Source organism: Anguilla rostrata, chromosome 2 (assembly GCF_018555375.3).
Source record: "Anguilla rostrata isolate EN2019 chromosome 2, ASM1855537v3, whole genome shotgun sequence".
NCBI lineage: Eukaryota > Metazoa > Chordata > Actinopteri > Anguilliformes > Anguillidae > Anguilla > Anguilla rostrata.
Window position 1 is genome coordinate 8,198,471 of NC_057934.1, and position 27,110 is coordinate 8,225,580.

Here is a 27,110-nt window from a genome sequence, read left to right on the forward strand (position 1 = left end):
AATTTAGGTGGATATATTTTTTCAGCATGAAGTCAGCGTGTTAACTATCACTTTATACAGTGTCTAACGAGTTGATTGGCTGTTAATGACTGCCCTGCTCTTTGGTAGGGTCAAAGGTCAAAGTAGTTTAACTAACTGGTAATCTGGGACAGTGTATTATGTAGTTGACCCTTCAGTAAACTAACAATTTAAAGGGTCAAAAGCCATGAATGCCAAAAATCTAGCCATAGTCATACGGTGTAAAATACCTTTAAATACACAGAGAACTATTGTACTCAATAAGAACATAACATTAATTTTAAAACTATTTCTCCATCAGAATGAAAACTGGATGCGAACATTGTATATGGCCGTATACAGCATTTATAAAATGAAGCTGTAATAGGGGGTAGGAACAGAAAGCAGGGGACACACCACCCCCCCCCCCCCCCCCGCCTGTGCTTAAAGCAAACAGCCTACCATCACACACACTGCCAGACAATATTTACAAAATGTGAAACTTTATTGAGAGCAGCATGTATAGTCATTGCCCCAGTATTGCAAAAGCAGACTTAAAAACGTCTAGGTGTAGGTGCCTAGCATTGAGATAAAGTAGAACTGCTAAGAGTGTATTTTTGCACATTTATATCCAAGAATAAAAACATAATAATAATAATAATAATAAAAACAATTAAATGTATAAAAAATATTTTAAAAAAACAAAAACGAGTAAAAACAAGGCATTTGCATTTCATAAGACATGTCAAATCTGAAAAAAGAAATCCTTCATTTACCAGGCACTTGAATCTGTGTAGTGTAGTTTAGTCAGACCAGATATACCCTCCCATCCCATTTCATTAATGTTATTATAAAATGCCGTGTTTATTACAAAATGCCAAGTACATAAAACTGCATAAAAAATAACAAATGAACTGTACCGTTCTGAAAACAAAAAAAACAAAAACAATAAAAAAACAGGACCTTCGTAATAAAACTGGTTCCTGAAAATCCTTCTAGAATACAAAATTGAACTGTACGTGTGGTTAGTGCATGGTGTCTACATTATATACAGAAATCACCGCTTGAGGCGTTGCTCGTTCTGATTGGTCCAGCTCGGTTAGCGACGCTAGCAGAGCAAGCCTTGCGGTGACATAACGACAGGTGCTTGGTTGATGGCACGCTGAATACAGGTTTACCTCAGCTAGCTAAAGAAAGGCTTTTTTTTTTTTTTTAAAAAGAAAAAAGATAGGCTCCGTGTGTCCTGCAAAAAATATTGCAGTGTTTCCTAGCAACAGTAAGAGTCCACTGTAACAACATGGGCTTAAACAAGGGAAAACACAAACACACTGCTAAACACACACACGCACGCATGCACGCACACTCACACATGAAAACAATGACAGCCACACGCACACACGCATGCACACGCTTTTGTTCACATGTACAAACACACACACACACGCACGCACGCACACTCACACATGAAAATCATGACAGCCACACGCACACACGCATGCACACGCTTTTGTTCACATGTACAAACACACTAACTAACACACACACACACACACACACACACACACACACACACACACAAGCATTACAGTTTTTGTAACATCTCCTCTCGGGCTGAAAAGACAGAAAACATCTTTCTTTCCTTCCCTGAAATACGCTCGACTACACCGACACACACTTGCTGATATGGTAACAAACACTGACTCGTACAGTTTGCAGCGGACACCTGAGGTTTCTCCGCACACACACACACACACCTGACAATATGACACACAGATCTCCAGTCCAGAGGCAGAATTTGCAAGGACAGATGCTTGGTCCTGCCAGCGCCCCCTCCTGGCTGCCGAGGACAATGCCTTGCTGTGGTTCTGCTGTCCTGGTGGAGGGCGACAAGGGGAAGCTCAGTACTGTATCCTGCAGATGGAGGGGAGGTGGGGGCAGTTTCCCAGAGTCCTGTGCGGGAATGCACAAACTGCCCCGTGCCATCGCCCAACCCAAAACCGGGCCCCGGTCAAAACGTCCTCAGAGCCCAATTGGGCGGTTTGAATAATAACGTAAAACCAATAAAAACAAACGTCTCCACAACAGAGAAAAACAAACAGTCCTCTCTTCTCTTCTCTTCTCCCCTCCCCGCCTCTACCGCATTTTGAAACTGTCGTAAGATAAGACTCCACAGAATCTTCATTCTCAGTCTTAAGTCTGTGAGTGCGAAAGGGTGAGGGATGGACACACACACACACACACACATAAAAACACACACTCACACACATACACACACACACACATGCACACACACATTCACACTCACACACACTCATATACACACACACACACACACACACACTCAAACTCTCACACACTCTCACACACACGCAGGCGAGGGGGAGGGGGTGGGTGCAGTGGGGGTGGAGCAGGAGCCCCTCTCAGACTTTGCTGTCGGTGGGGACCTCGCCCAGGACGTTGACCATCTCGCTGAAAGAGGGGCGCTCCTTCAGGCTGGGGGCCCAGCAGCGTCCCATCAGCTTGTACACCTTCGAGGGGCACCCCTCTGGAGCCGGCAGCTTCATCTTCCCAGCCTGCAGACCTGCGGAGAAACACGGGGTGCAGTGAAAAAATGTGGGGTACAGTGAGAAACACAGGGTACAGTGAGAAACACCGGATACAGCATGAGAGAGTGAGAAACATTTATTTGCTTTGTTTGATTTCTTTAGATGGGTTACTCTTGTCCGGACTTCTTCAGACAGTAATGTATGCAGACAGTATGTATGCACACACAGTTAAATCCATTCACACATCTATACTGCAGCACAGTCAATCAATCAAATTTTATTTATACAGCGTATTTCACAATACGCTTCACAGACAGCCCTGGCCTAAACCCCCACAGGAGCAAGCCTAAAGCAACAGTGGCAAGGAAAAACTCCCTGTGGCAGATGGGAAGAAACCTCGGAAAGAAACCAGGCACAAGGGGGAAACCTATCCTCCTCTGGTCGGCTCAGCACAGGCACACAGTCAAAGCATCAAGACTTCATTCACTAAGTCATGATCTGAATCTAGCAGTTTGTCAAATAAAGATGACAGGCCCAGTTTGCCTGCCGTCCTGTCATCAAGATTAACCTTCTTCTGGATCGTGATGGATAGAAACAAAACTAAATAAATAGTTCCAATACAAACGATTGAAAGCGTCCAAATGATCGATGACAACCGCAAGCAATGTTCGAATCTCTCGGAGACCTATATTAAGATTAGAACCCACTCCCAGCCGATCACTGCTCCGCGCTGCAGGAAGCTCGCGTAGGTTTGATTGACGGGTGCATAAAGCCATAAAACATTCTCCGGTGCGGGTGCCAGCAAACGATTCATACTTTTATCGCTATAATTCTTACGCCCAGCGGAACAGCTTTACATGCAAACAAAATAATTTTAATAGTTATAAATAAATACCAAATAGAACAAACAACTTGCTGTAATATTAGAGTATTCTATTCAGCTGAGATTTTATTTATTTTTTTGAAAGCAACACATTTTTTTATATCGCCGGCTAAAGCAGACTTTTGAATTAGCCCTCTGGAGACCATGTTGCTTGGATAAGAAACCTGGCAACCATTTTACCAATCAGCAGGGGGTGCATCCACTTAATGAACTGCCAATCAGAAGAGAGCATGGAGTGAATGTTAACTGCAGAACAGGCGTTGTTTGGCTCCCCTGTGCTTAGAAATAAAGGGGGGGGGGGGCGGGTGGGGTTGTTCTCTCACCTTCCAGGACCTCGTCGTCGCTCATCTTGGTGTAGGGCAGCTCCCCCTGGCTGAACACCTCCCACATCAGGACCCCGAAGGACCACACGTCCGTCTTGGTGGAGAAGTCGTCCTCGAAGACCGACTCGGCGGGGAGCCAGCGCAGCGGGATCCAGGACTGGCGGTAGTGATAGTACTCGCTGCGTGGACAGACAGAGAGACAGAGACAGACATGCAAACATGCGTACATACCGAGAGACAGACAGATGGACAGACAGACAGGCAGAGACAGACACACAGACAGACAGACGTACATACAGAGAGGCAGATGTGCGGGCAGACACACAGACAGACAGACAGTCAGATAATCAGAAATTCATATGTACTGTAGCCTACATGTTCTTGTTAGTTCTCATGGATATTCAGTTTTACCCCCACTCGTTTCTCACTTCACAGGGTTATACCTGAGATTTTGGTCAAGTGCAACTTATAAACACAGGAAATGTATTTGTTATGCATTTTACTGCGCAACCAATGAAACACCTGTAATTACCTTTTATTGAACGTATTAAAAGTAACAGAGCCCTGGGGCCATGTGAATGACACTAAAGTGTAATTTTGCTGTCTGGCCACCGGGTGGCAGCAGAGACAAAACGAATGTGCTCAGAGACCCTTGCTGGTGCCGGTACCTGTTGTAGACGTCCTTGCTCAGGCTGAGGGCGGACACTTTGACGTGGCGCTGGGCGCTGATCAGGCAGTTTCGCGCCGCCAGGTCCTTGTGGACGAAGCGGTGGTTGGACAGGTGCTCCATGCCCTGAGCCACCTGGGCGCAGATGGACAACTGGGAAGAGAGGAAGAGGAGAGGGTCAGAGAAAGAGTGTGTGTGTGTGCGCGTGAGAGAGTGTGCGCGTGCGTGTGAGCGTATGTGTGTGTATGAGTGTGAGTGTCTGTGTGTGTTGTGTGTGTATGCGCGAAAGAGAGCGTGCGTGCGCGCGTGTGAGTGTATGTGTGTGTGTGAGAGTGCGTGCACGCACGTGTGTGTGTGTGTATGTGTGTGTGTGTGTGAGAGTGCGTGTGCGCACGTGTGTGTGTGCGTGTGTGAGTGTGAGTGTGAGTGTGTGTGTATGAGTGTGAGTGTGTGTGTATTGTGTGTGTATGCGCGAAAGAGAGCGTGCGTGTGCGTGTGTGTGAGTGTATGTGTGTGTGTGTGAGAGTGCGTGCGCGCACATGTGTGTGTGTGTGTGTGCATGAATGAGAGAGAGAGTGTGTGTGTGTGTGCGTGTGAGTTTGAGTATGATAACAGAGACTTAAATGAAGCACTAAGGACAGGCTCAGGTTAAATGACTTGCTAGTTTCAGAGAAGGGTGATGCTGTGCTCTTTAACACTGGCACACCCACCTTGTGCTTGGTACTGAGGTGCTGAGGTTTGACTTTGTCGTCTTTGTTTTTGGAGATTCTCAGGAACTGTTTCAGATCCCCCTGTAGGTGTGGGAAACAGGAAGTGGAGGTCAATGACCAATGAGCAACAACTTGATCTTACATGAAAAGACATCAGATTGATGTTGATTATTAAAATCTATTTCCTTAAAACACTTTTATTTGTACAAATTAATTGATCCAAATGCTGTTAATGACATGCCTTCAAAAAAATGTAAATCTAACCAATCACATTACGGCTAGCCAAAAGCTAACATTCTAAAAAGCCTGGGAATGAAGATCCACCATTTTGTCACACGCAGCTCCTCTTTCATAAAGGCGAGGTGCGAGGCCTGGGAATATGGCAGGTGAAAGGGGACCTGGGTGTGTGTGTGTGTGTGACCCTGACCCCTGACCCTTGACCTCTGACCCCTGGGCGCGGTGCCTACCAGGTCCACGTATTCCAGGATCATGTAGTGGGGCTCGGCCTCGCGGCACAGGCCCAGCAGCCGCACCACGTGGGCGTGGCTGAGCTTGCCGAACATCTCAAACTCGCGGCGGAAGTCCAGCTGCAGCTGCTCGTCGCGCGTCTGCAGGCTCTTCACCAGCACCACCGTCTCCTCCTCGCCCTCCTCGATGCCCTGCGCCTTCGCCAGGAGCACCTCCCCAAACTCGCCCTTACCTGTGGGACACACCCACGCACACACGTGTGCACACAGACACACACACGCACAGGCACACACACACACGCATGTGCACACACACACACACACGCGCACACACACACACGCACACACACACACGCGCACACACACACACACACGCGCGCACACACACACACACGCATGTGCACACACACACGCACACGCGCACACACACACGCACACGCACACACACAGACACGTGCACACGCACAAACACACAAACATGCGCGCACACACACACACAAATATGCACACACACGGACAAATACATACACGCATAAAAATAAAACAAAAATGAAACAGTTTTTCATTACGAGAATCCTACAGTCAGATTTTGGTTTATGCAGACATTGGGTGGACACAAAATATCCTCAAACATCATTCAGCACACACTCATGCACTCCGCACACACTCTCTCCACTCATGCTTAAACCCACTTCAGCAGCACATTAATCACACTTCACTTCTCTTACATCAAAGCCAGGCAAATACCAGGCAGAACACTTCTCGCATAATGAGATAAAATGCCAGCAACTACAACCTAGGGAATTAAGACATGGCTGAATTTTAAAGCCAAACGCACGACAGGCTGCATTTTAATAAGCCCAGAATACTGACAGTGTGCAGTGTGATTGGAGGATATTTACCCAGAGTAATGACAGTGTGAAGTGTGATTGAAGGATATTTACCTAGGGTAGTGATAGCGTGCAGTATGATTGGAGGATATTTCCCCAGAGTAATGACAGTGTGCATTATGATTGGAGGACACTTACCCAGAGTAGTAATAGTGTGCAGGTTGGCACGGGGGAAGTGCAGCTTGTCATTGCTGCTGTGGCGCTTGTTGCTGGTCGCCGTGGCAGTCAGGTTAGTCAGAGCCACCTCTTCCTGGATCTCTGCCGTGGTCTGGCCGTTCTGCTGAACTGCTCCCCCTGCAGGCCACAAACACAAATTGCAGGATGCTTATTATACAATATGGCAACACTCATTCAAATTACTTTTCATTTTATTTCACTCAAATACTGATTTCCTATAGAGGAAAAAAGTACACAGTAACAAAAGTACAGGCGCTAGCACAGAAATGCTAACAGATCACTGCCACTGTGACGTCTTCGAGCCACGGGTTCCTGGCAGGAAATGTGCTTTGAGCCATAGTTTGCTACGGTACTTTATAAAAGCTGGACGGTGAACAATAGGAACCTTATTGAAGGGTTCTGTAAGGAACAGGCCACCCCTGTAGACTCCCAGTGATAGCTGGGACTGTCCCAGGCATTGGGTCCTATTCCGCACATGTGGTCTACATAAAGTATGATTATTATTTTTGGCTTTGAGGAAAGATGAGCATTTGAAAACATGCATTTAATATCTCTGCTTGAAAACACATGTTGACTGATACGCACACATGCGCACACACACGCACACACACCGTTGAGGCACTCCATCTCAGGCTCCTCCCCCTCGGTGTTCTTCTGCAGCCGCTTGGCGTTGCGTCTTTTCTTGCAGTAGAACATGAGCGCCAGCACCACGATGATGTAGGCCACGGCCGCGCCCACGGACAGCCCGATGGTCTGGATCATCTTGTACGGAGCCTTGTCTTCGTCCTCCATCGAGTGCTGCACCGGCTTCTCTGTAAAAAAAACACACACGGGAGACAATGACAACATGTTCACAACATCCTCACAATACCCTCACAATACCCTCACAATACCCTTACACACAATGTCCCCACAACATCCTCACAATACCCTTACACACAATGTCCCCACAACATCCTCACAACACCCTCACAATACCCTCACACACAATGTCCCCACAACATCCTCACAATACCCTTACACACAGAGGACACAGCGACAATGTCCCCACAACATCCTCACACACACACAGACAATGACAACATCCTCACAACCTCCTTACACACAGAGAGAAGACACAATGACAATGTCCTCACAACACTGTTACACACACAGAGGACACAGTGACAGTGTCCTCACAACATCCTCACACACATAGTGAGAACACAACAACAACCTCACTGCTTGTTACACGTACAGAGACACAACAGCAAGTCCACACAACATCATACTCAGAAAGTTCAGGATCACTGAAAGCATTGCTCACTAAGGTTACTGCTGGCTAATACAATTAGCTGAGAAAAACTTGCCATCTTTGAAGGACTATGATGTCAAACCTGAGAGGCAAAATTAAGGTAGGGTTAATCCTCTGGGCTCTGGTTCCTACCTGTTCAGGCAGCTGCTGACTATTGTTCCTCTATATCCCACAATGCCCTGCTTTAGTCTCTAACAATACCACCTGGAGAAGTGCTATTCTAGACATGCTAAAGATCCCCCGCGGGAATATGAATCGAACCCAGGGAGATTTTGTGCGGCTCAGGAAAATCCAATTACCGGAATCTTCCAACCTCCCTTCCGATCCTAAGAAGCAGATCTGCTTTGTTGACTCAATCAAACTGAGAACAGACAGCTGGTCCAACTTTCGAAAAATACAGCAGGAGCACAGATCGATACCGATGTTACGCAATCGATCTAGCATGGAACTCATTTCCTATGACCAAGAGAAGGTTTTCTTGGCTAAGTGATTCTGTACTAAGAAATCGGTGTGCAACGTTTGACAATTTCTTAACCAAGCTGTCAGTACAAGCAAAGGTAAATACTGTATTTCATTAAAAGGCCATACAACTTCGGATCTGGTAATTATGTTTGCCGATTCATGAACTTTAATTTAGTCTATTCAGCTTGCAGGTGTGAAGAAACAGTTACTAGGCCTCATCTCACCCTCTGTCTCTGGATAGTAAGCTGACTTTCTATCCAGGTACCAACCAAGCCCAGCCCTGTTTAGCTTCAGTGCTAACCAAACGCAGCCCTGTTTAGCTTCAGTGCTAACCAAACCCAGCCCTGCTTAGCTTCAGTACTAACCAAGACCAGCCCTGCTTAGCTTCAGTGCTAACCAAACCCAGCCCTGCTTAGCTTCCATGCTAACCAAACCCAGCCCTGTTTAGCTTCAGTACTAATCAAGCCCAGCCCTGCTTAGCTTCCATGCTAACCAAACCCAGCCCTGCTTAGCTTCCATGCTAACCAAACCCAGCGCTGTTTAGCTTCAGTGCTAACCAAACCCAGCCCTGTTTAGCTTCAGTGCTAACCAAACCCAGCCCTGTTTAGCTTCAGTGCTAACCAAACCCAGCCCTGTTTAGCTTCAGTGCTAACCAAGCCCAGCCCTGTTTAGCTTCAGCCCTTCAGCAGGAGCAGGGCAAACGGCGGTGTGGCAGGGCCGCTCTAATTGAAGGTGCACACGCTCAGCTCAGCGCCCAGTCTTACCCACGACGTAGAGCTCCGCGAAGGTGGACCTGATGTCGCAGCTGTTCCCGGCGATGCACGTGTACTTCCCGGTGTCCTCCGTGCTGACGGTGCGGATCACCAACGAACCATTCGCCATCTTCTGGAACCTAAGGGCAGGGGCAGGGAAATGACATCATGTAAGAATGACAAAATGTTTGGATCGTGGCCATATATTGAACCAGAGATCTCTTAAACTCCGATCCTGAATCAGGGATCTCAAACTATAGTCCTGGACCAGGGATCTCAAACTCTAGTCCAGAAACAGGGATGTAAAACCCTGTTCATTGTGTTTCAGCATTTAAGTGCCTAATTTAAGTCACTGAATGGCTAACGTCCGTACACTTTGTTTCCAAGGCCTAACTTGGAGGCTGACTGAAGCAAAACCACAAAAAAACCACCATGAGTTTGATATCTTTGAACTTTTTTTTTTGAAAGAAAAGAATCACAGTGATTTCACAGCAGGCGTTTGCACTGAGCTGGCAGGAATTCTGCTCCTTGTCACAATTTTTCATGCTCATGACTTTGGTAGGGTTCACACATGAAACGCCGAGACCAAACGATTTCCCGAGTTAAGAACCAAGGGCGAACAAGCGGGCGAACAAGCGTTTGCGTGACGAGGTTCTGACAGCGTGGAAAAGGGCAGCGTTCCACACGACCGCAGGTCCATTACACGACATGAATTACCCTCCTCGCCTGGCTAGCTTCAAAAGGCCAGCGGTTCCGTCACACTCTACACCAGGGAGATCATACGCATCTACACACACAGGCACACACACACACACATGCGCGCGTGCTCACACACAGTTATTAACGAAAAACTGGTAATCCTGGCTATACAATACTAAGGGAGATACAGTGTAAATACATGAACACAATCAATTACGATTATTAATAATTATGATAATAATAGTTATTATTGAAAAATAGAAGCTATCACTTCAATACATGCCATATTCATAAACATACTATTATGATTATTATAATAAGAGATATGCCCTCAGTGCTCTACCCTCTTCAGTATCACAGGAGGCCATGTTGGCTCTTCTTCTCTGGTCTCTCTCTCACCTGATCTGGCTCACAGGAGGCCATGTTGGCTCTTCCTCTCTGGTTTCTCTCTCTCACCTGCTCTGTCTCACAGGAGGCCATGTTGGCTCTTCCTCTCTGGTTTCTCTCTCTCACCTGCTCTGGCTCACAGGAGGCCATGTTGGCTCTTCCTCTGCAGTTTCTCTCACTCTCACCTGCTCTGGCTGGGGTCCAGGAACTTGTCCTTAATCCTCCACTGGATGTAGGGCTCTGGGTCTCCAGTGGCCTGGCAGTGAAGAATGGCCGTGTGGCCTTGGTACACCGTGGTGTTGTCTGGCTCCATCTTGAACTTAACGTACACTGGGAGGAGAGCAAAAAATAGAAATTTATACATTCTATACACACGCATGAACGCACGCATGCATGGACACACACACACAAAAGTTGGGCTCATTAAGATTCATTTACACAGTCATTTCAGTCATTCATTTTAGGGACTTAACATGAATTACATATTAAAAATAAATATTCCAAAATGGCATTCACACATGTAACTACAATCTGTTCCATTATAATGAAAGCTAAACTCCTGATACTTTTCAGGGAACAGCTTTTAGGTGGACTTTATAAAACTGCTGCAATTCACTTGTGGAACAGTGCTTCTCATCGATGCCTGTAGCGGTGTAATACCGAGCACGGCCACCAGGAGCAGCAAAGCCTCATTGAGACCGATGGCAGAAAAGACCACGATGCGAAAGCCCATTCTGTGTGCACACCTACAGTGGTGTCTGGTGACCGAACAAGAGGATATCGGGTAGATCAGAAAGGGGAAGGTTTCCCAGTAGCTGGAAAGGCCTTGGGTAGTTTGTCTATGACACAGCCCCGCTGCGTCCAGATTAATCACAGAGACGGTGGCCTGACAGGAACGGGAGGGAGTAAACCGGGCGCTGGCGGGGAGAGCGATCGTCACAGCCGAGCTCCTGACCCGGGGACACTACCTCACGGAGCTGCCTGCCAGTGTTAGCCCAGCAGTTAACCTAGCAGTTAGCACAACAGCTAGCCCAGCAGTTAGCACAGCAGTTAGCCCAGCAGCGTCCACTGCGTGGACCACGAGACTATTTTTACTGTGCTGTCAAGGACACGATTTCTTTGTAGCAAGCAAATTAGCCAGGCTGGTTTAGAATGCGAGTTTATGGCCTTTCCGGATGCTGTCAAAGCACAGCGGCTAGAATCATTAATAGATTTGGCATTTATGAAGGCCAGGGAAGTCCCTTTAAGCACGAGCCTCACATTGGTGGTGTGTGTCTTTTTCCGTTTTTTGTTGTTGTAATGTTTTATTCGTTTGTGCGGCGCGTCGTTTGCTGTTTCAAGGCGACGATATTTTGTCTTTGGAGACTGCGCCTCCCAACTAAGCCGCGGACATCGTATTACATTGGATTGGCGTCTTTAGAGCCGACTACACACACAACAACACTCAGCTGTATATGAACATCCGGTGCCTCTCTACAAGGATGCTACCGAGACCTGCGAGTGGTTTTAATTCACTCCGACCTCCACAGAACCACATGGCCTGGCCGGTGACATCACAAATCAATACAGACCCAAGGAAGCAGGTGAGGTACGCTACCGGTTCAATGAACTGCTTTTGATTTATCAGTCAACATCAGATTAACAACGAAAGCAGAAGAAGCTTCATCTCCAGGTGGAGCCGTACCCGCTACGTTCAGGATCACCATGGCGCGTATCTCCCCCTGCAGGCTGTTCGAGGCGACGCAGGTGTAGTTCCCGGAGTCGCGGCGTGTCACCTTGGGGAAGCGCAGCAGCCCGGCCTTCTGCTCGACGCGCGGCGGGATCCCGCTGCCGTCTGCAGGGGGCGACAGAGAGACCGTCAGGACTCAACCCGAATCCTTTTCAGACCCTGGGCAAATTGGTACTTAAAACAGCTTTGATGCAACGCAATCGAAAACTTCAGAGGCGTTTGGAGGGAAACGCTGTCCAAGGTGAACAGAATCCCAACGTGCCCAAACTCCTGGGATAAAGTAGGGAAGCAACCCCATAAGCAGCAGACCCAGGTCAAATACATATTTTACATCTTTAGATGGCAGCACAATTCCGCTGCATCGTAAGACCTCTCTGCCTCTTCCTGGCCGTTTCCAGACAGTAGCGCTCCTGTCAGGTGCCCGTACGGGACGTCCCGGGGAGCTGAATGGGCCCTTTCACACGCACCTGTTTTGGTCCACTGGACGGTGGGGGCCTCCCGGCCCTTGGCTGAGCACTGCACACTGCCGGCTTTATCCAGCTCCAGGCACTGCACGGCCTGGGGGGTCGGCGTGAACTTCAGCTTCTCTGGAGCACAGAGCGAGCAGAGTCAGACACACACGTATGCACATGGAACGCACACACACACACACCCGCACAAATAGGCAGACGTATGTATGCAGAACATGCATACACACATACGCACACAAATGCATACAGAACATACACAAACACACACCTGCGCTCATGAGCACACGTATGCATGCAGAACGTACACCACACCCACACAACGTACCACACACAAAACACACACACTACCCCCCCCCCCCACACACCACACGCACACACACGCACTCACACACACTACACCCCCCACTCACACACACACACGGCGGCCCTCACCGAGCACGTGGACTCGCGCGTTAGCGTTCAGCGTTCCTCCCTGGGTCCTGCTCATGCAGCTGTACAGGTGCGCGTCGTACACCTCAACACTGTTAATGCGCAGCGTCCCGTTGGGGTACAGTTTATAGCGACTGTCCTGGAGAGGGAGAACGGGGGGGGGGGGAGGGAGAGAGGGAGAGAGAGAGGGAGGGAGTGAGAGAGACAAAGAAAAGGTCATGTGATCAGTGACAGTGACATTTTAACGGTGGATTTCCCTGTTACATTTAAAATTTGATCACTGAAGGAGAGGTGGAAGGCCTCTATAGACCATAATTAGACAGCATACTTTCTACATCCAAGTGAGATACAATTATGAGTCACTAATGCATGGGTTGCTGAGCACTGCTTTAAAAAAATTTTTATTCTTATCTTCATATATGATCACTTACATTAACGTGATTCATCTTAATGGCTATTTACAGTAAATGTGGGTGTACTGTAACTGCACTATTTGTGCTCATCTCCTTGGTGATTTAATGCATCCTATCATATTACCTGCAGCATAACAGTCTCATACTTCAGATAGAAGACAAGAAGGAGACATCAGTGTTTCACTGAGGGTTACAGCATCTTACTTCCGTAGTACACATTCACATGGGTACGCGTGTGTGCAAGCGCACGTGTGTAAGCGTGCGTGCTTATGTATCGATGTTTAGCGTATATGTGGTAGCACACATGCACAGACACGCACCCACACACAGACAGACGCACACACACACACGAGCACACACACACACGTGCTACACCTACGCGCACGGGTGCACACACACAGGTAACCTCACCTCAGTAATGGCTATGCTGTTGCGGTACCAAGAGACCTCCGGGTCAGGGGTGGCGCTGGTGAGGCAGTGCAGGTAGCCGGGACGCCCCTCCTCCAGCTGGCTGTCTTCCGGTTTGGTCACCCATTCCGGAGCAGCTGGGAGGACATCGCACCCACCGTTAAAAATGACATCATGTCGCACCCACCGTTAAAAATGACATCATATCGCCCTATTGTTAAAAATGACATATCTCCCCCCCCCATTACCAAAAAACACTCCCGTTAAATGAAATCCTATTGGCGACTGGGCGATTGACTGATTGGCTGACTGATTGATTGATTGATTGGCTGATGGATGAATTCATTGGTTGACTGGCTGACTGATTGGCTGGCTGATTGATTGATTGGCCGATGGATGGATTCGTTGATTGGCCGGTTGGCTGACTGACTGACTGATTGTTCGCCCACTCACTGGCCACAGTGACGGCCAGCTCCTGCCTCCTGGTCCCCGCCCGGTTCTGGGCCACGCAGGTGTAGGACCCCGAATCGGCCCCCTCCGTGGGGCTGAACACCAGGCTCAGGTCGTCCTGGTACACCCGGCCCTCCTGGGGTAGGCGGACCCCGCCCCTCTCCCACCACACCTCCGGTTTGGGGTGACCATGCGGAGGTTTGCAGCGCACTCGCTGTAGGGTGTCCACCGTGAAGACCTGCACCATCAGAGGCCCCATATCCTCAATCTCTGCAGGGGGAGGAGGGAGGGGGGAGAGAGAGAGAGAGAGGGAAAAGGGATGGAGAGAGAGAGAGAGGGGGAGGGAGAGAGAGGGAGAGAGATGGGGAGAGAGAAGAAGAGAGAAAGAGGGGGGACAAAATATATATATAGATAAATTCAGCTTTGAATTTTTTGTCTCCATGGGTAGGAAGGAAGAACGTTCAATGTTGTCAAGAATCTTGAGCATCTCGAGGGTCTAACAGAACCTCTGGCAGAACAAGGACTCCCCCAAACCTGGGCCTCTACACACAATCCAGCGCATAAAGTGGGCTCTCCCGCAAACAGACGACGACTCCATCCGGGACTGAAATTCCTCCGTCAGCTTAATGGGGTAATATTACTCTCGCAGGAGACCGGAGAGAGAGGGGTGCTAGCCGACGCCGCAGAGCGCGCCACCGCTAATAAGCGCTAGCCCAAGAGCAGAGTTTGTGAGAGATTATTTATTAGCGCTTCGGCTAACTGCTGCTCTAAAGTGTGTGGGAGTGGCGGGTCCGCGATAAGGAGAACTGATGGGCTCTCCGTCCCGCGTATTCCATTTCCGGAAGCGGATCGCCCGCCTCGTCCGCCGGAGCGAAAAACAGATCCGTGCGCCGCTCGTATCCGAGCAACGGGACGCAGCCGAAACTTAAGAGTCGGGCATGAGAGAGCGCTGCAGCAGAGAGCGCCTCTAGGGCTCGATTCAAAACTCTCAAGTGGCCGGGCGACCCAATCCTCTTTACTTCTGCAGCGGATAAGCGAAAGATTAGGCGAGTTTAATGCACTTAAACCTGGGGGGGGGGGGGGGGCTGAGGATCAGGGGGTTAAAGTGCTGCGGGAATACGAGACGCTGAATAAAAGCGTGACCTCAAATCACAGGGGAAACCGCACTCTTGTACTCGAAGGTAAGATCGTCATGGTTACAGCGCAGCAGAGAAACCTGTAGTTCATTCATCCGCGGTTCAAGTGTTAGGAGGTTACCTGGGTTACAGGAGCTTAAGTAATCAAGCGACACGCGGACTTGATGCTTATGTCGTTAATAGTCTGAAAATGGTTCCCATGGTTACCATTACCATTTCATTACACACTATTAAAAACCAGAAGGGGGAGGGGGGGGGGCTTGAGTGTGTGTGTGTGTATGTTGGAGTGCGTGTGGGAGTGCACGTGTGTGTGCACGTGTATGCGTAGGAGTGTGTGTGCGTACACATATACATGCATGTGAGTGTGTACACACTACTTGTTTGTATATAGTATGTGCGTACGCACGCGTGCGTCGCTGTCTTACCCGCCAGGCGAAGGTTGGCCTCCAGGGTGACGGGGGGGCCCCGGGGCCCGCGGGCCACGCATTTGTACACGCCGGTGGTGCGCACCTTCACCTGGGTGATCTGCAGGGTCCCGTTACTGAGCACGAAGAGCCTGAGGGGACAAGAGAGAGAGAGAGAGAGAGCGGGACAGAGCCGTCAACACACAACTGGACTGGGATCAGTCTGAAACACAGCCAGAGTCAACACACAACTGGACTGGGATCAGTCTGAAATACAGCCAGAGTCAACACACAACTGGACTGGGATCAGTCTGAAATAGAGGAGTCAACATACAACTGGACTGGGATCAGTCTGAAATAGAGGCGTCAACATACAACTGGACTGGGATCAGTCTGAAATGCAGCCACCAACACACAACTGTACTGGGATCAGTCTGAAACACAGCTTGAGTCAACACACAACTGTACTGGGATCAGTCTGAAATACAGCCAGAGTCAGCACACAACTGAACTGGGATCAGTCTGAAATACAGCGGTCAACACACAACTGGACTGGGATCAGTCTGAAATAGAGGCGTCAACATACAACTGGACTGGGATCAGTCTGAAATCAGCCCCACACACAACTGGACTGGGATCAGTCTGAAACACAGCCTGAGTCAACACACAACTGTACTGGGATCAGTCTGAAACACAGCCAGAGTCAAGACACAACTGAACTGGGATCAGTCTGGACATCACTGGCTACTCCCAGCCAACCGGTGACATCGTCAGGCCGCATTAACACTGATAACGCAGTTGGCACAAAATGGGGGTCAAGGCCTGGTAAGAAAACGGAAACCAACGTTCCCTGGGTTGAGTCTCCTGGTCCTCTCTGGTGTGAAAAACCGTGGTTTGGGTAAGGGGGGGGGGGAATGACAGCCCTTTTACTGGGTCAGGTGTAGCGGGAGTGGATGGAGATGGAGAGACGAGCCGTGAGCCCTGTCACAGAAAAACGCAGCGGGGAGAGCAGAGCTCTCTCCGACATCCACATGGGAGGGGGGGTTGCCATAATTTGGGAGGATTTCAGGCTGAGCCGGCACAGAAGCGCACCTGACAGCCCCCCTACATTCCCTCTCGGCAACGAGACGCGACACACTCGAGCTGTCGCACCGAGCCAGAGTCCCCCCCCACCCCACTCCTCCCTCTCCTCCCCCCCCCCACCCACCGCTCCCCCCACACGGCAGGCATCTGACAGCGCTCCACTTCCAAAAGCCACCCGTGCCAGTTCTCACCGAGCCTCCCATCCGAACGGAGCCAAAACCAGCATGTTAGGAAACAGGAGGAGGAGTTTTCCCCAGGAATAGGAACAGGACATGGCAACCCCACACCACATAGCTCTGCATCCATTTGCATTCACTTAGACGTATTTATAAACCTACAACAACAAAAAATATGTACCAAGAACAACTTGCTGTGCATCCAAGGCCAGGGCTGTCAGAGTTTGGTCACATTAAGTGTAATTTACTCTGATATACTGAAATGAAATATATTATCAAGGCATTACAACGCTTGACAATATGCAGGCACATTCTAGCTGCTTTCAGACTCTGCACTGCTGTAAAATATGCTGATCATTGTGTTTTCCAGCAAGCACACTTTTTCACATTATATTTAAATATATTCAGCGGCTGTCAGGGAAGTCACACACATCCTAAACCCAGCAGCCTTGCTCCATAGATGGTCCTTCAGTTTACAACCCTCCCCCCACCCCCCCTTAGAGAACACACTTCGCTACTGTCAAAATTGTCTCCACTGAGTCCCCCACCCCCCTAAAAAAAAGTCCAAATGTCAGCCTGTTAAAACAGAGACACACTGAGGAAACTGCACTTGGAGGATCACTGCAGCTGACAGCTGGGAGACTGGATGTCATGTGCCCGTCTGATTTTATCAGCTCTGAACCCCTCCCCCACCCCCCCTCCAACCCCCACCGGGGTAAAACGGTCCCTCTGTCCTCAGGCAATTATAAATAAATATATAAATCTGACGTGCAATCCTAAAAAATATCAGGAAACACTCCTGACACCATCCTTCAACGACTTCCAGTTCCACACAACTCCATTCAATTACATTTGCATGGCACCTCCAACAAATGTGATTAATGCGAAGCCACTTCAGAGGAAAACAGAAAACAGTAATATCAGGAAAGACTGAGCCTGACCACTCCCCTCCCCCTCCCTCCCAAAAAAAAAGCAAAGTGAAGTGGAAAAAAAAAAACTCCTCTAAAGGAAGAAAAGAAAAAACCACTCAAGCAGCGGCAAGAAAAACACTCCCCGGTGAGAATCAATCTGGAGTGTAACCCGGCTACAGAGAGGGAGCCCATTCCCTGCGGGCAGTGGTTTAAGCCAGGCTGAACGGTAATGGAGAATCTCAGTGTGTAAAAGAGCAGGGACACTCAAATCTGGCACCCAAGGTCAGCGGCACCGCTGGTTCTCTCTTCTGCCTGATAGGCGGTCCACGGCTCAATAATGCCACTGATTGGCCAGAGGTCACGCTCACCAGGCTTAAATTGGTCCCTGATTGGAGGGAGAAATGAAAGCTGGCTGTACTACGGGCCCAGAGCGCCAGATTTCAGTATCCCTCATACAGAGTATGAGGCGGCACTGCTGTTGTACCCTAGTGAAAACTACACAGCCTGAATTTCATCAGTAAAATATCCTGCTGGTATGTACAAATGAAAGCAGTGGAAGTGGATGTGGGTAGAAGTGTCTGCTGAACACAAATGTAAAAAATGTCATTTCATGTTGGAAAAAAAAAATCCTTAACCCTTTAAGGCGCAAGATCACAAATAAGTGATTAGAATGCTCTTAACTGAACATTCTTTTGCTGATGTCACCAGTAGTGATGTTACCACAATCACCACTGGTAACTGAAAGCAATCGAGTTCTAGAACACAGCCTTAGAATTTAGAAAAAAAAACATTTCAAAAAAACCCTCTTAAAAGGGTTAATGCTCACACAGCACCTGAACATATTTTGCTATGCATAATATACATCATCGGTCATTATTTGTTATTATTCGTTGCGATCACCTGGCAGAGGCTCTTATCAGGTCACATGTCACGGTTCATGCACTTTCGAAAAATCATAAAACAGTTTTCGTACAGCAGTTCCGATTCTGAGCTGCAGGATATATGCTATAAACAGTCGCAAACGGATTAATTGGAGGCTTTGAATACCTTTATTTGTTTTTTTAAAATACCGCAGCGCTGAAAGTGGATTATTAAACATTAACACTGTCAGTAGTGACCGAGTAAAACGTCCCAGAGGCCCAGAGAAAGCTTTGACTTTGAGCCGTCACAGGCAGCAACTCCTTAGCGCAAAGCCTTTAATAACGGGAACTGGGTCTGCAAGACATCCAACCCCACCAGCGCCTAATTGACACAATGTGTGAAGCTAATCATTGGTGGGCCGCCGCAGAGAAGTCAGATGATTGGCTGTCCTCCACGGGACTGCGGGGAGGGATGGAACGGTTGACTTCTCTGTATATGCGACGTGTTCAAGCACGGAGCAAGAAGATTAAAGTTAATTCCTTTACTTCTCCCCGTTGCTTATTATGTACATTAATGTTCCTGTTGCTGTTCAAAGACCTTACACGAATCTCTCGTTATTTATGAACTCGTGCACGTACTTGTTCCATTTCACTTCCAATAAGTTATCTGCAATCAGAGAGGACCCACACATTCCTTTTCAAACAATGCATTCCTTTTCTTCAGATATTGTAAATAGTGAAAATCTTGAAGGACCTCATCTTGTAAATATTTTGAAATCTTGGTCTCGGCAAGAAATGTGATCAAGTATCATCTATTCTTTCTCTCAGATAAAGAAAATAATCTTGGCCCCAGCAATACAGAATTAGAAAATCCTCTGCATTTTTTAGTGGATTACAAATTTCGCAAACTATGAGTATAATAAGCAGGCTAATGAAGAAAAGAAAACGGTGTGAAACAAAACTATTTCATATTACAGTCCAGCAGGAACAGACGTTCTGATCACACATTCTCTCTCCCACTCTCCAGAGCATTTGGAAAGGCAAGTTAGTTTGTTAATGAAATACCTGTCATCTGATTGGTTCTACCTAGTTTTAACCAGTGTTCCATTATAGGCCAATGGTTGTGTTGGCTTGAATAGCTGCCTGTGTCACAAAAATCATGATTGGTCAGAAGTAGTAACCAACTATTGGTTTATTAGCATAGCTTATTCCAAGCTCACGCAGACTTATTATAACTTGAGCAGACAAACCACATACAGGTATCAACCAGGTTAGGCTCATAGTACCGTAAAGTCATGAGCAACCTGGTCAGACACATAGTACCATGAGGTAATGATTCTGATAAGTGAGGCTAGCTAACAAGGGTTCATGGCCGCCTTCCCAACTGTCCCTGTAAGAAATGAAGGTACGCGTTTTAAATTAATTTTAATCTGCTTAATTCTTAATTACGCAATCACACAGACCCACAATGCAACAGTCCAACTGTACCATCATCATCAGCAGTCACAATGGCGGGTAACTGTAAGGCCCCGCCCACTACAAACCAGACTGATAAAACAAGACACGAGACGAAACAAGTCAAGATGGCAAAATATTTCACGGTCATCAGACCGGCAACACTACCTCTGAACCACAAGTGCACATTTCACTGGCAGTAATGAACCTGCGAAGCGAAAGAAAAAGAATCTGGATCTGAATCACCAAAGAAAACACTGAAGACGTGGGAATGTTCCAACCGACCTCTGTGGCACCCCAAGACAGTACAGGCGTTTTCAGACACTCCAGGGCTGTTGGATGAGCTCTTCCTCATGCGCACGGCGAAGCCCAGCACAAACCGGTTTGATCCGCCTTGGTCCGCTTCGAACGCCCGAGCCTGACAGCGGACCTCACTGGAGCTCACCCATCCTGAGGCCTTCTCAAAAAGCAGGACCGGGTATTACCAAACCGGTTCGTAATTACGGTTTGGCAAAATTTATAACAACATCCGCACTCCTTATCTCTCAATTACACTGGATTCCAACACCATCGGTACGACAGTTCAATTACAATTTCAAGATGATGCAATTCCAGCTTCCAGAGAGACGTCTACACACCTCAATCTGCTGGAACTGGAAGGAAGGAACTCCGGCATGTTCCAAATAAAACTCTCACACGTGCGTTTGAAGATCTGAATGTAGCTATAAAATGTTTCATCACAGCAGGGTGCCAGAAGAAGACCTGACAGGAGGAATATTTTTTACCTTTTACTTATCCCGTCAGGAAGAATATATTTTACTTTTTACTTCTCCTGACGGGAGGAATCGTGTCAGGAGATGAAAACCACGTTTCCCAGCAGGGCACGGCGAAGTCTTGGGAAAAGCTGGCGAACGTACGGAAGGAAAAGTCGTCCGGAAAGTTATCCAGATTTTTTTAAAATTATTATTATTATTGAAGACGGAGGGGGGAAAGAAAAAAAAAAAAAAAAACCCTGCTAATCTGCTAAAAGTCGACCACACGTCAAAAGACGGTCGACCACAAATTTCCCCACGTGGCCTCGGCCGAGTTGTTCGCGCCAACACGGAACTGCTCGCGAGTAACGGCTACGTAAACACAGAGGGGTATTAAATGTGTGGGAGAGGGACGGGGCTTTAAGACAAAAAGACGTCCCCTCCTGTCAGCTTCGTACGGGGTTCAGTGAAGCTCATTACATGTAAACGCTCCATGGGAGCGAAGCCAGCTCAAGGCACTTGCGTGTGGGAAAATCAAATGTCAAGCATTCATTGTTTTCTTATAGCCCTCCTGCCAAGCCCAGCTTAAAGTGCAGCCTCGTAAAGACCTGTACCAGCTAGTTTTACATGTTTCGGATTAACCCAAAGTGTCAAACCCTTAAAAGGTGCCCGAAGGGAACCAAAGGACACATATTTGGCCGGACCAGATCCGGGTTAAACAAGCATGCGTGAATGCTTAAACCTTTTTCGGACAACAGAAAAATTCTTCACAGTTTTTAAAAAATTTACGAGAAACATCTCCCGAATATTCGACAACGACATCACATCACACAGCACTGAGAAGGCGGTTCTGAGAAGGAGGGGGTGGTGTTTCAGACATGAGCCCTGAGACACGGAGAGGAAGGTGGGAAAACGGTGAAAGAATAGGCGTCACGCATTTCCGCGAATTCAACCAGCGTCCCGGGCGGAACATCCCTCCCGAGAGAGAGAGGGAGAGAGAGAGAGAGAGAGAGAGACAGAGAGAGAGAGAGAGAGATAGAGACAGAGAGAGAGAGACAGAGAGAGAGAGCCCTGAGGTTTTACACAATCTGTCCTCCATGATTCCGAGACTACAGGAGAGGTAAGCAGGGGGTGGAAGATCCGCGGATGAGGAAGAGGAAGAGGAAGTGAGCGTGACCCTGAGCGTGACGTACCGGGTCTTGTTGGTGAGGGGCTCGGGGTCGTTGCCGTGGTACCACTCGACCGTGGGCGGCGGCTCGGCGGCGAACTGGCAGTGGAAGACGGCCTCCTCGTTCCGCATGACCACCTGGTCCACAGGTGAGACCACCGGCCGGGGGAAGCTCTTATCTGGGGGGGGACCAAAAACCCAACCAAGACTGTCAGAGACTCAACCGGACAAACAGCACACAAAAACACATTCATATTCAACATTCAGGAGGAGAGGATGCTTATTCTCTGATTATGAAGCAGAATGACAGCTGAAGAATACACGTTGGTTTTGTTTTTATTCCTATGGAGCTTCCTTTTTTAATCATGTTTACACTTTCATTCTTTTTTTGTTCTTTGTCAAGTAACCATGCTAAAGCCAGCTCAGTAAAGTTTATTGCCTTGGCGATAAAATGTTTTATTTTTTCACACTAGTCTGAAGGTTCATTAATAGGTCTTGCGGGGGGGGGGGGGGATGATGGTGGGTACCAAACCCTCCTCAAGAGCAAGGGTGAAAATAGCAGCTAACCTGCTAATGAAAGCCCCCCTCCACTACTCACACATACACACAAACATACACACGCACTCACACCACACAAACATACACACGCACACACACCACACAAACATACACAAACATACACACGCACTCACACCACACAAACATACACACGCACTCACACATACACACAAACATACACACGCACTCACACCACACAAACATACCGACTCACTCAGGACAAACTCTTCAAGCACCTTGACAACATAACCGGAAAAAAAACCCAAACCAATGCAATAAACCATAAAACGCTTTTTATGATTGACTGACAGAGGTCTTAGGAAAGCGCTTCAGGTGTCACAGTGAACGAGGCCAGTTGATCTCCTGAATCCGCAGCATAACGGGGAACATCCAGGGCCTGGCAGCACACTCCCATTTGGCATGTGCCTATAATTGGCAGCCAAAACAAACAAAACAAAAAAAAAAACGGCAGCAGCAGCAGCTGTGTCTCGGCTAACAAGGGCTCATAAGGTGTGAACCGTGAAACCAGACGACGGAGAAGGACTCCATCTTCCCTTTCGACGCCTGGCGGTACGGTGCGGTGCGATAGGCTGACAGACGCGTCCCGGGGGGGGATGTTACAGCGCCGAGCTCGTTCGCGCCCCAGGGGACCCCGATAAACCCCCAGACAGACCGAGGTCGGGGTACGCTCAGTTTAGCGTGGCGCTGGAACACAGTTTGGAGTTTTGAGGGGGGGGGGGGGGGTTTTGGCAATCTCTCTGTCCGTGTTTCTCTTCACGCTTCGACTGCCTCCAGGGAGAGGCGAACCCCCTGAAGGTGGCGCCGACGCGGGTCGGACGGGCGGCGGTGAGAACGGGCATTTCTGTGAGCGAGTGTAATGGGGCTGCCTCTAATGCATGAGCGACCGCAGCAGGGAGGCGTTCTTTCCACACCAGCGGCCGATTTACACGAGAGGAATTCTTCCCCAATTCTGTCATGTTTTTTATTTTTTTATTTTGTGTGCATGTATTTGGAATCGCCATCTATGCTTTATTTTCAAATCCTCACTACGTCACCCGTTCTGAAGATGAAACTAAAGATAATATACTCCAACTGCACCTGGAGAGACCTGGTCAGTAACTAGCACCAACAGGAAGAGATGCACGTCTCTCACAGATGACGGGTAATAATATAACACCCCAGCAGTGAAAAAAAGAGTGTGGATTACACGTGTAATCCATGCATGTGTATGCAGGGGGGGAATGAGTGAATGAATTTGAATGGGGAGGGGGGGGGGGGGCAGGGTTCACAGAAAATCTCTTCTGAGCTTGGGTCCATAGCTTTCCTTCCACCAGGGTATGAATAGGACCAACACAGCCTCCCTCCCCCCCCTTCAGATATACAACTCTGGACACACCCCTTTAAATTATGTCGTGTAAATCTGAAACAAAAACCATCACAACTCCAGAGAGTGAAAGGGCTAGTTTTAGGAGCTCCTGTACCTGGGGAAGGTCCCCAAAAAATCACACAGTTGACAATGGGGCCACCCAAACTGCAGGGTGGGTGTGAGGAGGCAGGGGAGGGCGTGGGGGGGGGGGGGTTCAGACACAACAGGTTACCTGGGACCAGCTCCCGTTTCCCAGCCCACACCTGGCCTGAGCGCAACCGCGCTAACGAAACGCCGCGGAGCGACCCGAAGGCGGGTGATTTACCCCGTCTGAGTGACACCGGGGACTCGGGATCCAGTCCAAACGGGCTTCATTAGGGGGGCGAGGGCGCGCTGAAACGGGGGGGGGGGCTACGGGTTCCAGACACGCATGTCACAGGGAAAATGCGGCTCCTGGCAGAGATCCTGCCAGAGAAATGGCGGCAAAGCCCGCCAACAATGCAGCGTTCTGTTCTCCCTTTCGTCATGCTTCTCCTCCCTCTCTCTCTCTGCTTCTTTCACCCTCTCTCGCTCTTTCCCTCTCTGTTCATGCCTTGCTCTCCCTATCCATCTCTCCCTGCCTGTAGTAATTTTGTTTTGAACTGACGAATAAAATAAATGGATTTTTAAAAGTCAAAGTCTCTTTGCCTCTCTCTCCATTTCTTTCTCTTTCTGCCTTTCCCTCTCTCCCTCCCTCTCTCTCCCTCCTTCCCTCTTTCTCCCTCCCTTTCTCCCTCTCCCTCTGCACACGCACAGAGCAGGGCTAATTAGGAGCAGGGGACAGGAGCGGCGTATCCTTGGGCGACGGGGACAGCAGCTCCCCTCCCTGTCGCAGCGTAGAGCGGAGGGGAGACAGGGGGGGTTTCTCCCACAACGTGAGAGAGAGGACCCAGGGGTCGACCGTAACCGAAGCCAGGGCAACGTAATATTCAGGAGAAAATTATTTGCATAATTAATCATACTCTTTTTTTCTAAATGAACCAATGTCCTGGTTACCGAGAGCACACCATTGTTTTGAATCCACAGAACAGAATGCTAGGCTACATTTTAATAGAATAGGTGGGGTTGGGGGTGTCACTGAAAATTAATTTGCTCATTAAGGGGACACACACACACACACACACACAAAATCTAAATCTGAAGTTGTGGATGCTGCAGGCACAGACAGACACACACAGTGTAGAAGGAATCGATACAAACAACTTATCCACAGCTCTATTAGAGCATCGAACAGCAGGAGGAGCAGAAACAACAGCCTGCATTGTTACCATACCTGCACTGCACAGAGAAGCACTTTAGATCTTTAGACCATAATTGCCGGCTGTATTGATCAGTCCTGTATAGTGTAAAGTTTTGTCTGGTGTATTGTTCTGTGTACCGCGTTGGTTTTAATCCTGTGAAGCGCTTTGCCCAAGACAATTCTCCCTTTGGGGACAATGAAGCTTATCTTGTGTTATCTTATCCACACGCACACTCACGCTCGCACGAACACATACGCACACACACACACATGCACATAAGCACGCACGCAAACACACTCACACAGACAATCACACACACACACACACACACAGACAGACACCCCCCCCCACACACACACACATGCAGACACACACACACACCCACACCCCACACGCACACACAGACACACACACACACACACACACCACACACACCACCCCACACACCTCCACCCACAACACCACACACACACACACACACACACACCACCCCCACACACACACACACACACACACACACACACACCTATGATGTTGAGGGTGAAGTTGCGGTTGCTGCACACTTGTCCGACGGTGTTTTTGCCGCAGCAGTGGTACAGGCCGTTCTCCTCGGGGCTGGGGTTCTTCAGCGTGAGCGTGCGCTCCTTGCCGCTGATCATGTGACTCCTCTCCGACAGCCGAACGCCGTCCTTGAACCACTGGCAGTTGGGCCTGGCGTGCATGAACACATTTTCATACGTTTCAGCTCGAATAATTCATATTACTTAAAAAAGTTAATATGTATATGCTGCAGCTGGTACAACCATAAAGATGACTGATTACACTTAAAACAGAAGGGACCCAAAAAAAACACATTTTCATATGTTTTAGCTCAAATAATTCATATTATTTAAAAAATAAATATGTATATACTACTGCTTGTACGACCATAAAGATTAACACCGGAGCTTAACATTTCAAACATGGAGGGGACTCAAATAAACCATTTTTTATGCATTTAAGCTTTAATAATTCTCACGTCTAAAAAAAATTCTGATCGCATTTTTAATAATTGTATTATTAAATTTGCATACTGCCAAAAAGATGAATAATTAAACATTTAACAGCCGGGATTCAAAGAGAAACATTTTTATTTTGTGTAAGCTTTAATGCTTCTTACGTCAGAAAAAAAATATGTATATACGGTTACAAACACAAAGAGAAAGGACCACATATAAACCCTGATTTTGTTTAAAAATCGGTTGTGGCGATTCCTCACCGTGGATGTCCATCAATGTGACACCGCAACGTGACTGGTGCAGAGCTCTCAATCTCCGCCTCGGAGGCGGGGTCTTTGAGCGTCACCCCGCCACTCTCCAGCCCTGCAATCACATCACATTCCTGTCACATTACATCACATTATATTATATGACATCACATTCCTGTTACATTACATCACATTATATTATATGACATCACATTACACTGTATTATGTTATCTGCCTATCAAATGCTGTTATCCAGAGCGATTTACAAAGCGATTTAATTTTTTTAAACACACACACACACACCATTTATAGAGCTGAATATTTTCCGAAACTATAAAGGTTAAGTGCCTCGCTCAAGGATACCATGGCAGTGTCCCCAATCCTGGAATAGGACCTGCCAGCTCCTTGCAAGTCTAGTTCCTGAACCATTACACTACCTATGCAGCTGCATATGGAGTATGGACATGGATAACTAAATATGTATAACTATAAATGTACACACATTATCCCCACAACTTTATCATTTTCATCAACATTTTCATAACATCACAGATGCCAATG

The 27,110-nt window shown here is 48.1% G+C and overlaps 1 protein-coding gene across 2 annotated transcripts in view; it reads right to left on the minus strand.

Annotated features, from left to right (window-relative positions):
• Window positions 1-483: 483 nt before the first annotated feature.
• Window positions 484-27,110, minus strand: part of LOC135244883 (inactive tyrosine-protein kinase 7-like) — a 94,518-nt gene continuing 67,891 nt past the window's right edge. Inside the window, exons 3-21 of one of the 2 annotated variants that reach the window (XR_010327084.1) lie at window positions 26,561-26,663; window positions 25,829-26,013; window positions 22,124-22,277; window positions 15,715-15,845; window positions 14,157-14,423; window positions 13,707-13,840; window positions 12,886-13,021; window positions 12,451-12,570; window positions 11,939-12,088; window positions 10,440-10,584; window positions 9,181-9,308; window positions 7,272-7,472; window positions 6,622-6,777; window positions 5,594-5,826; window positions 5,127-5,207; window positions 4,418-4,569; window positions 3,750-3,928; window positions 1,425-2,578; window positions 484-1,328 (exon numbers count right to left, since the gene is read on the minus strand). Coding sequence is in view for 1 of the 2 variants with exons in the window: in XM_064317541.1 (XP_064173611.1) it covers window positions 2,418-2,578; window positions 3,750-3,928; window positions 4,418-4,569; window positions 5,127-5,207; window positions 5,594-5,826; window positions 6,622-6,777; window positions 7,272-7,472; window positions 9,181-9,308; window positions 10,440-10,584; window positions 11,939-12,088; window positions 12,451-12,570; window positions 12,886-13,021; window positions 13,707-13,840; window positions 14,157-14,423; window positions 15,715-15,845; window positions 22,124-22,277; window positions 25,829-26,013; window positions 26,561-26,663 (2,816 nt within the window). In the remaining variant the exon portion in view is untranslated. Of the gene's footprint in view, window positions 2,579-3,749; window positions 3,929-4,417; window positions 4,570-5,126; window positions 5,208-5,593; window positions 5,827-6,621; window positions 6,778-7,271; window positions 7,473-9,180; window positions 9,309-10,439; window positions 10,585-11,938; window positions 12,089-12,450; window positions 12,571-12,885; window positions 13,022-13,706; window positions 13,841-14,156; window positions 14,424-15,714; window positions 15,846-22,123; window positions 22,278-25,828; window positions 26,014-26,560; window positions 26,664-27,110 lie in introns of both variants that reach the window. The other variant, XM_064317541.1, reaches the window with a different exon arrangement.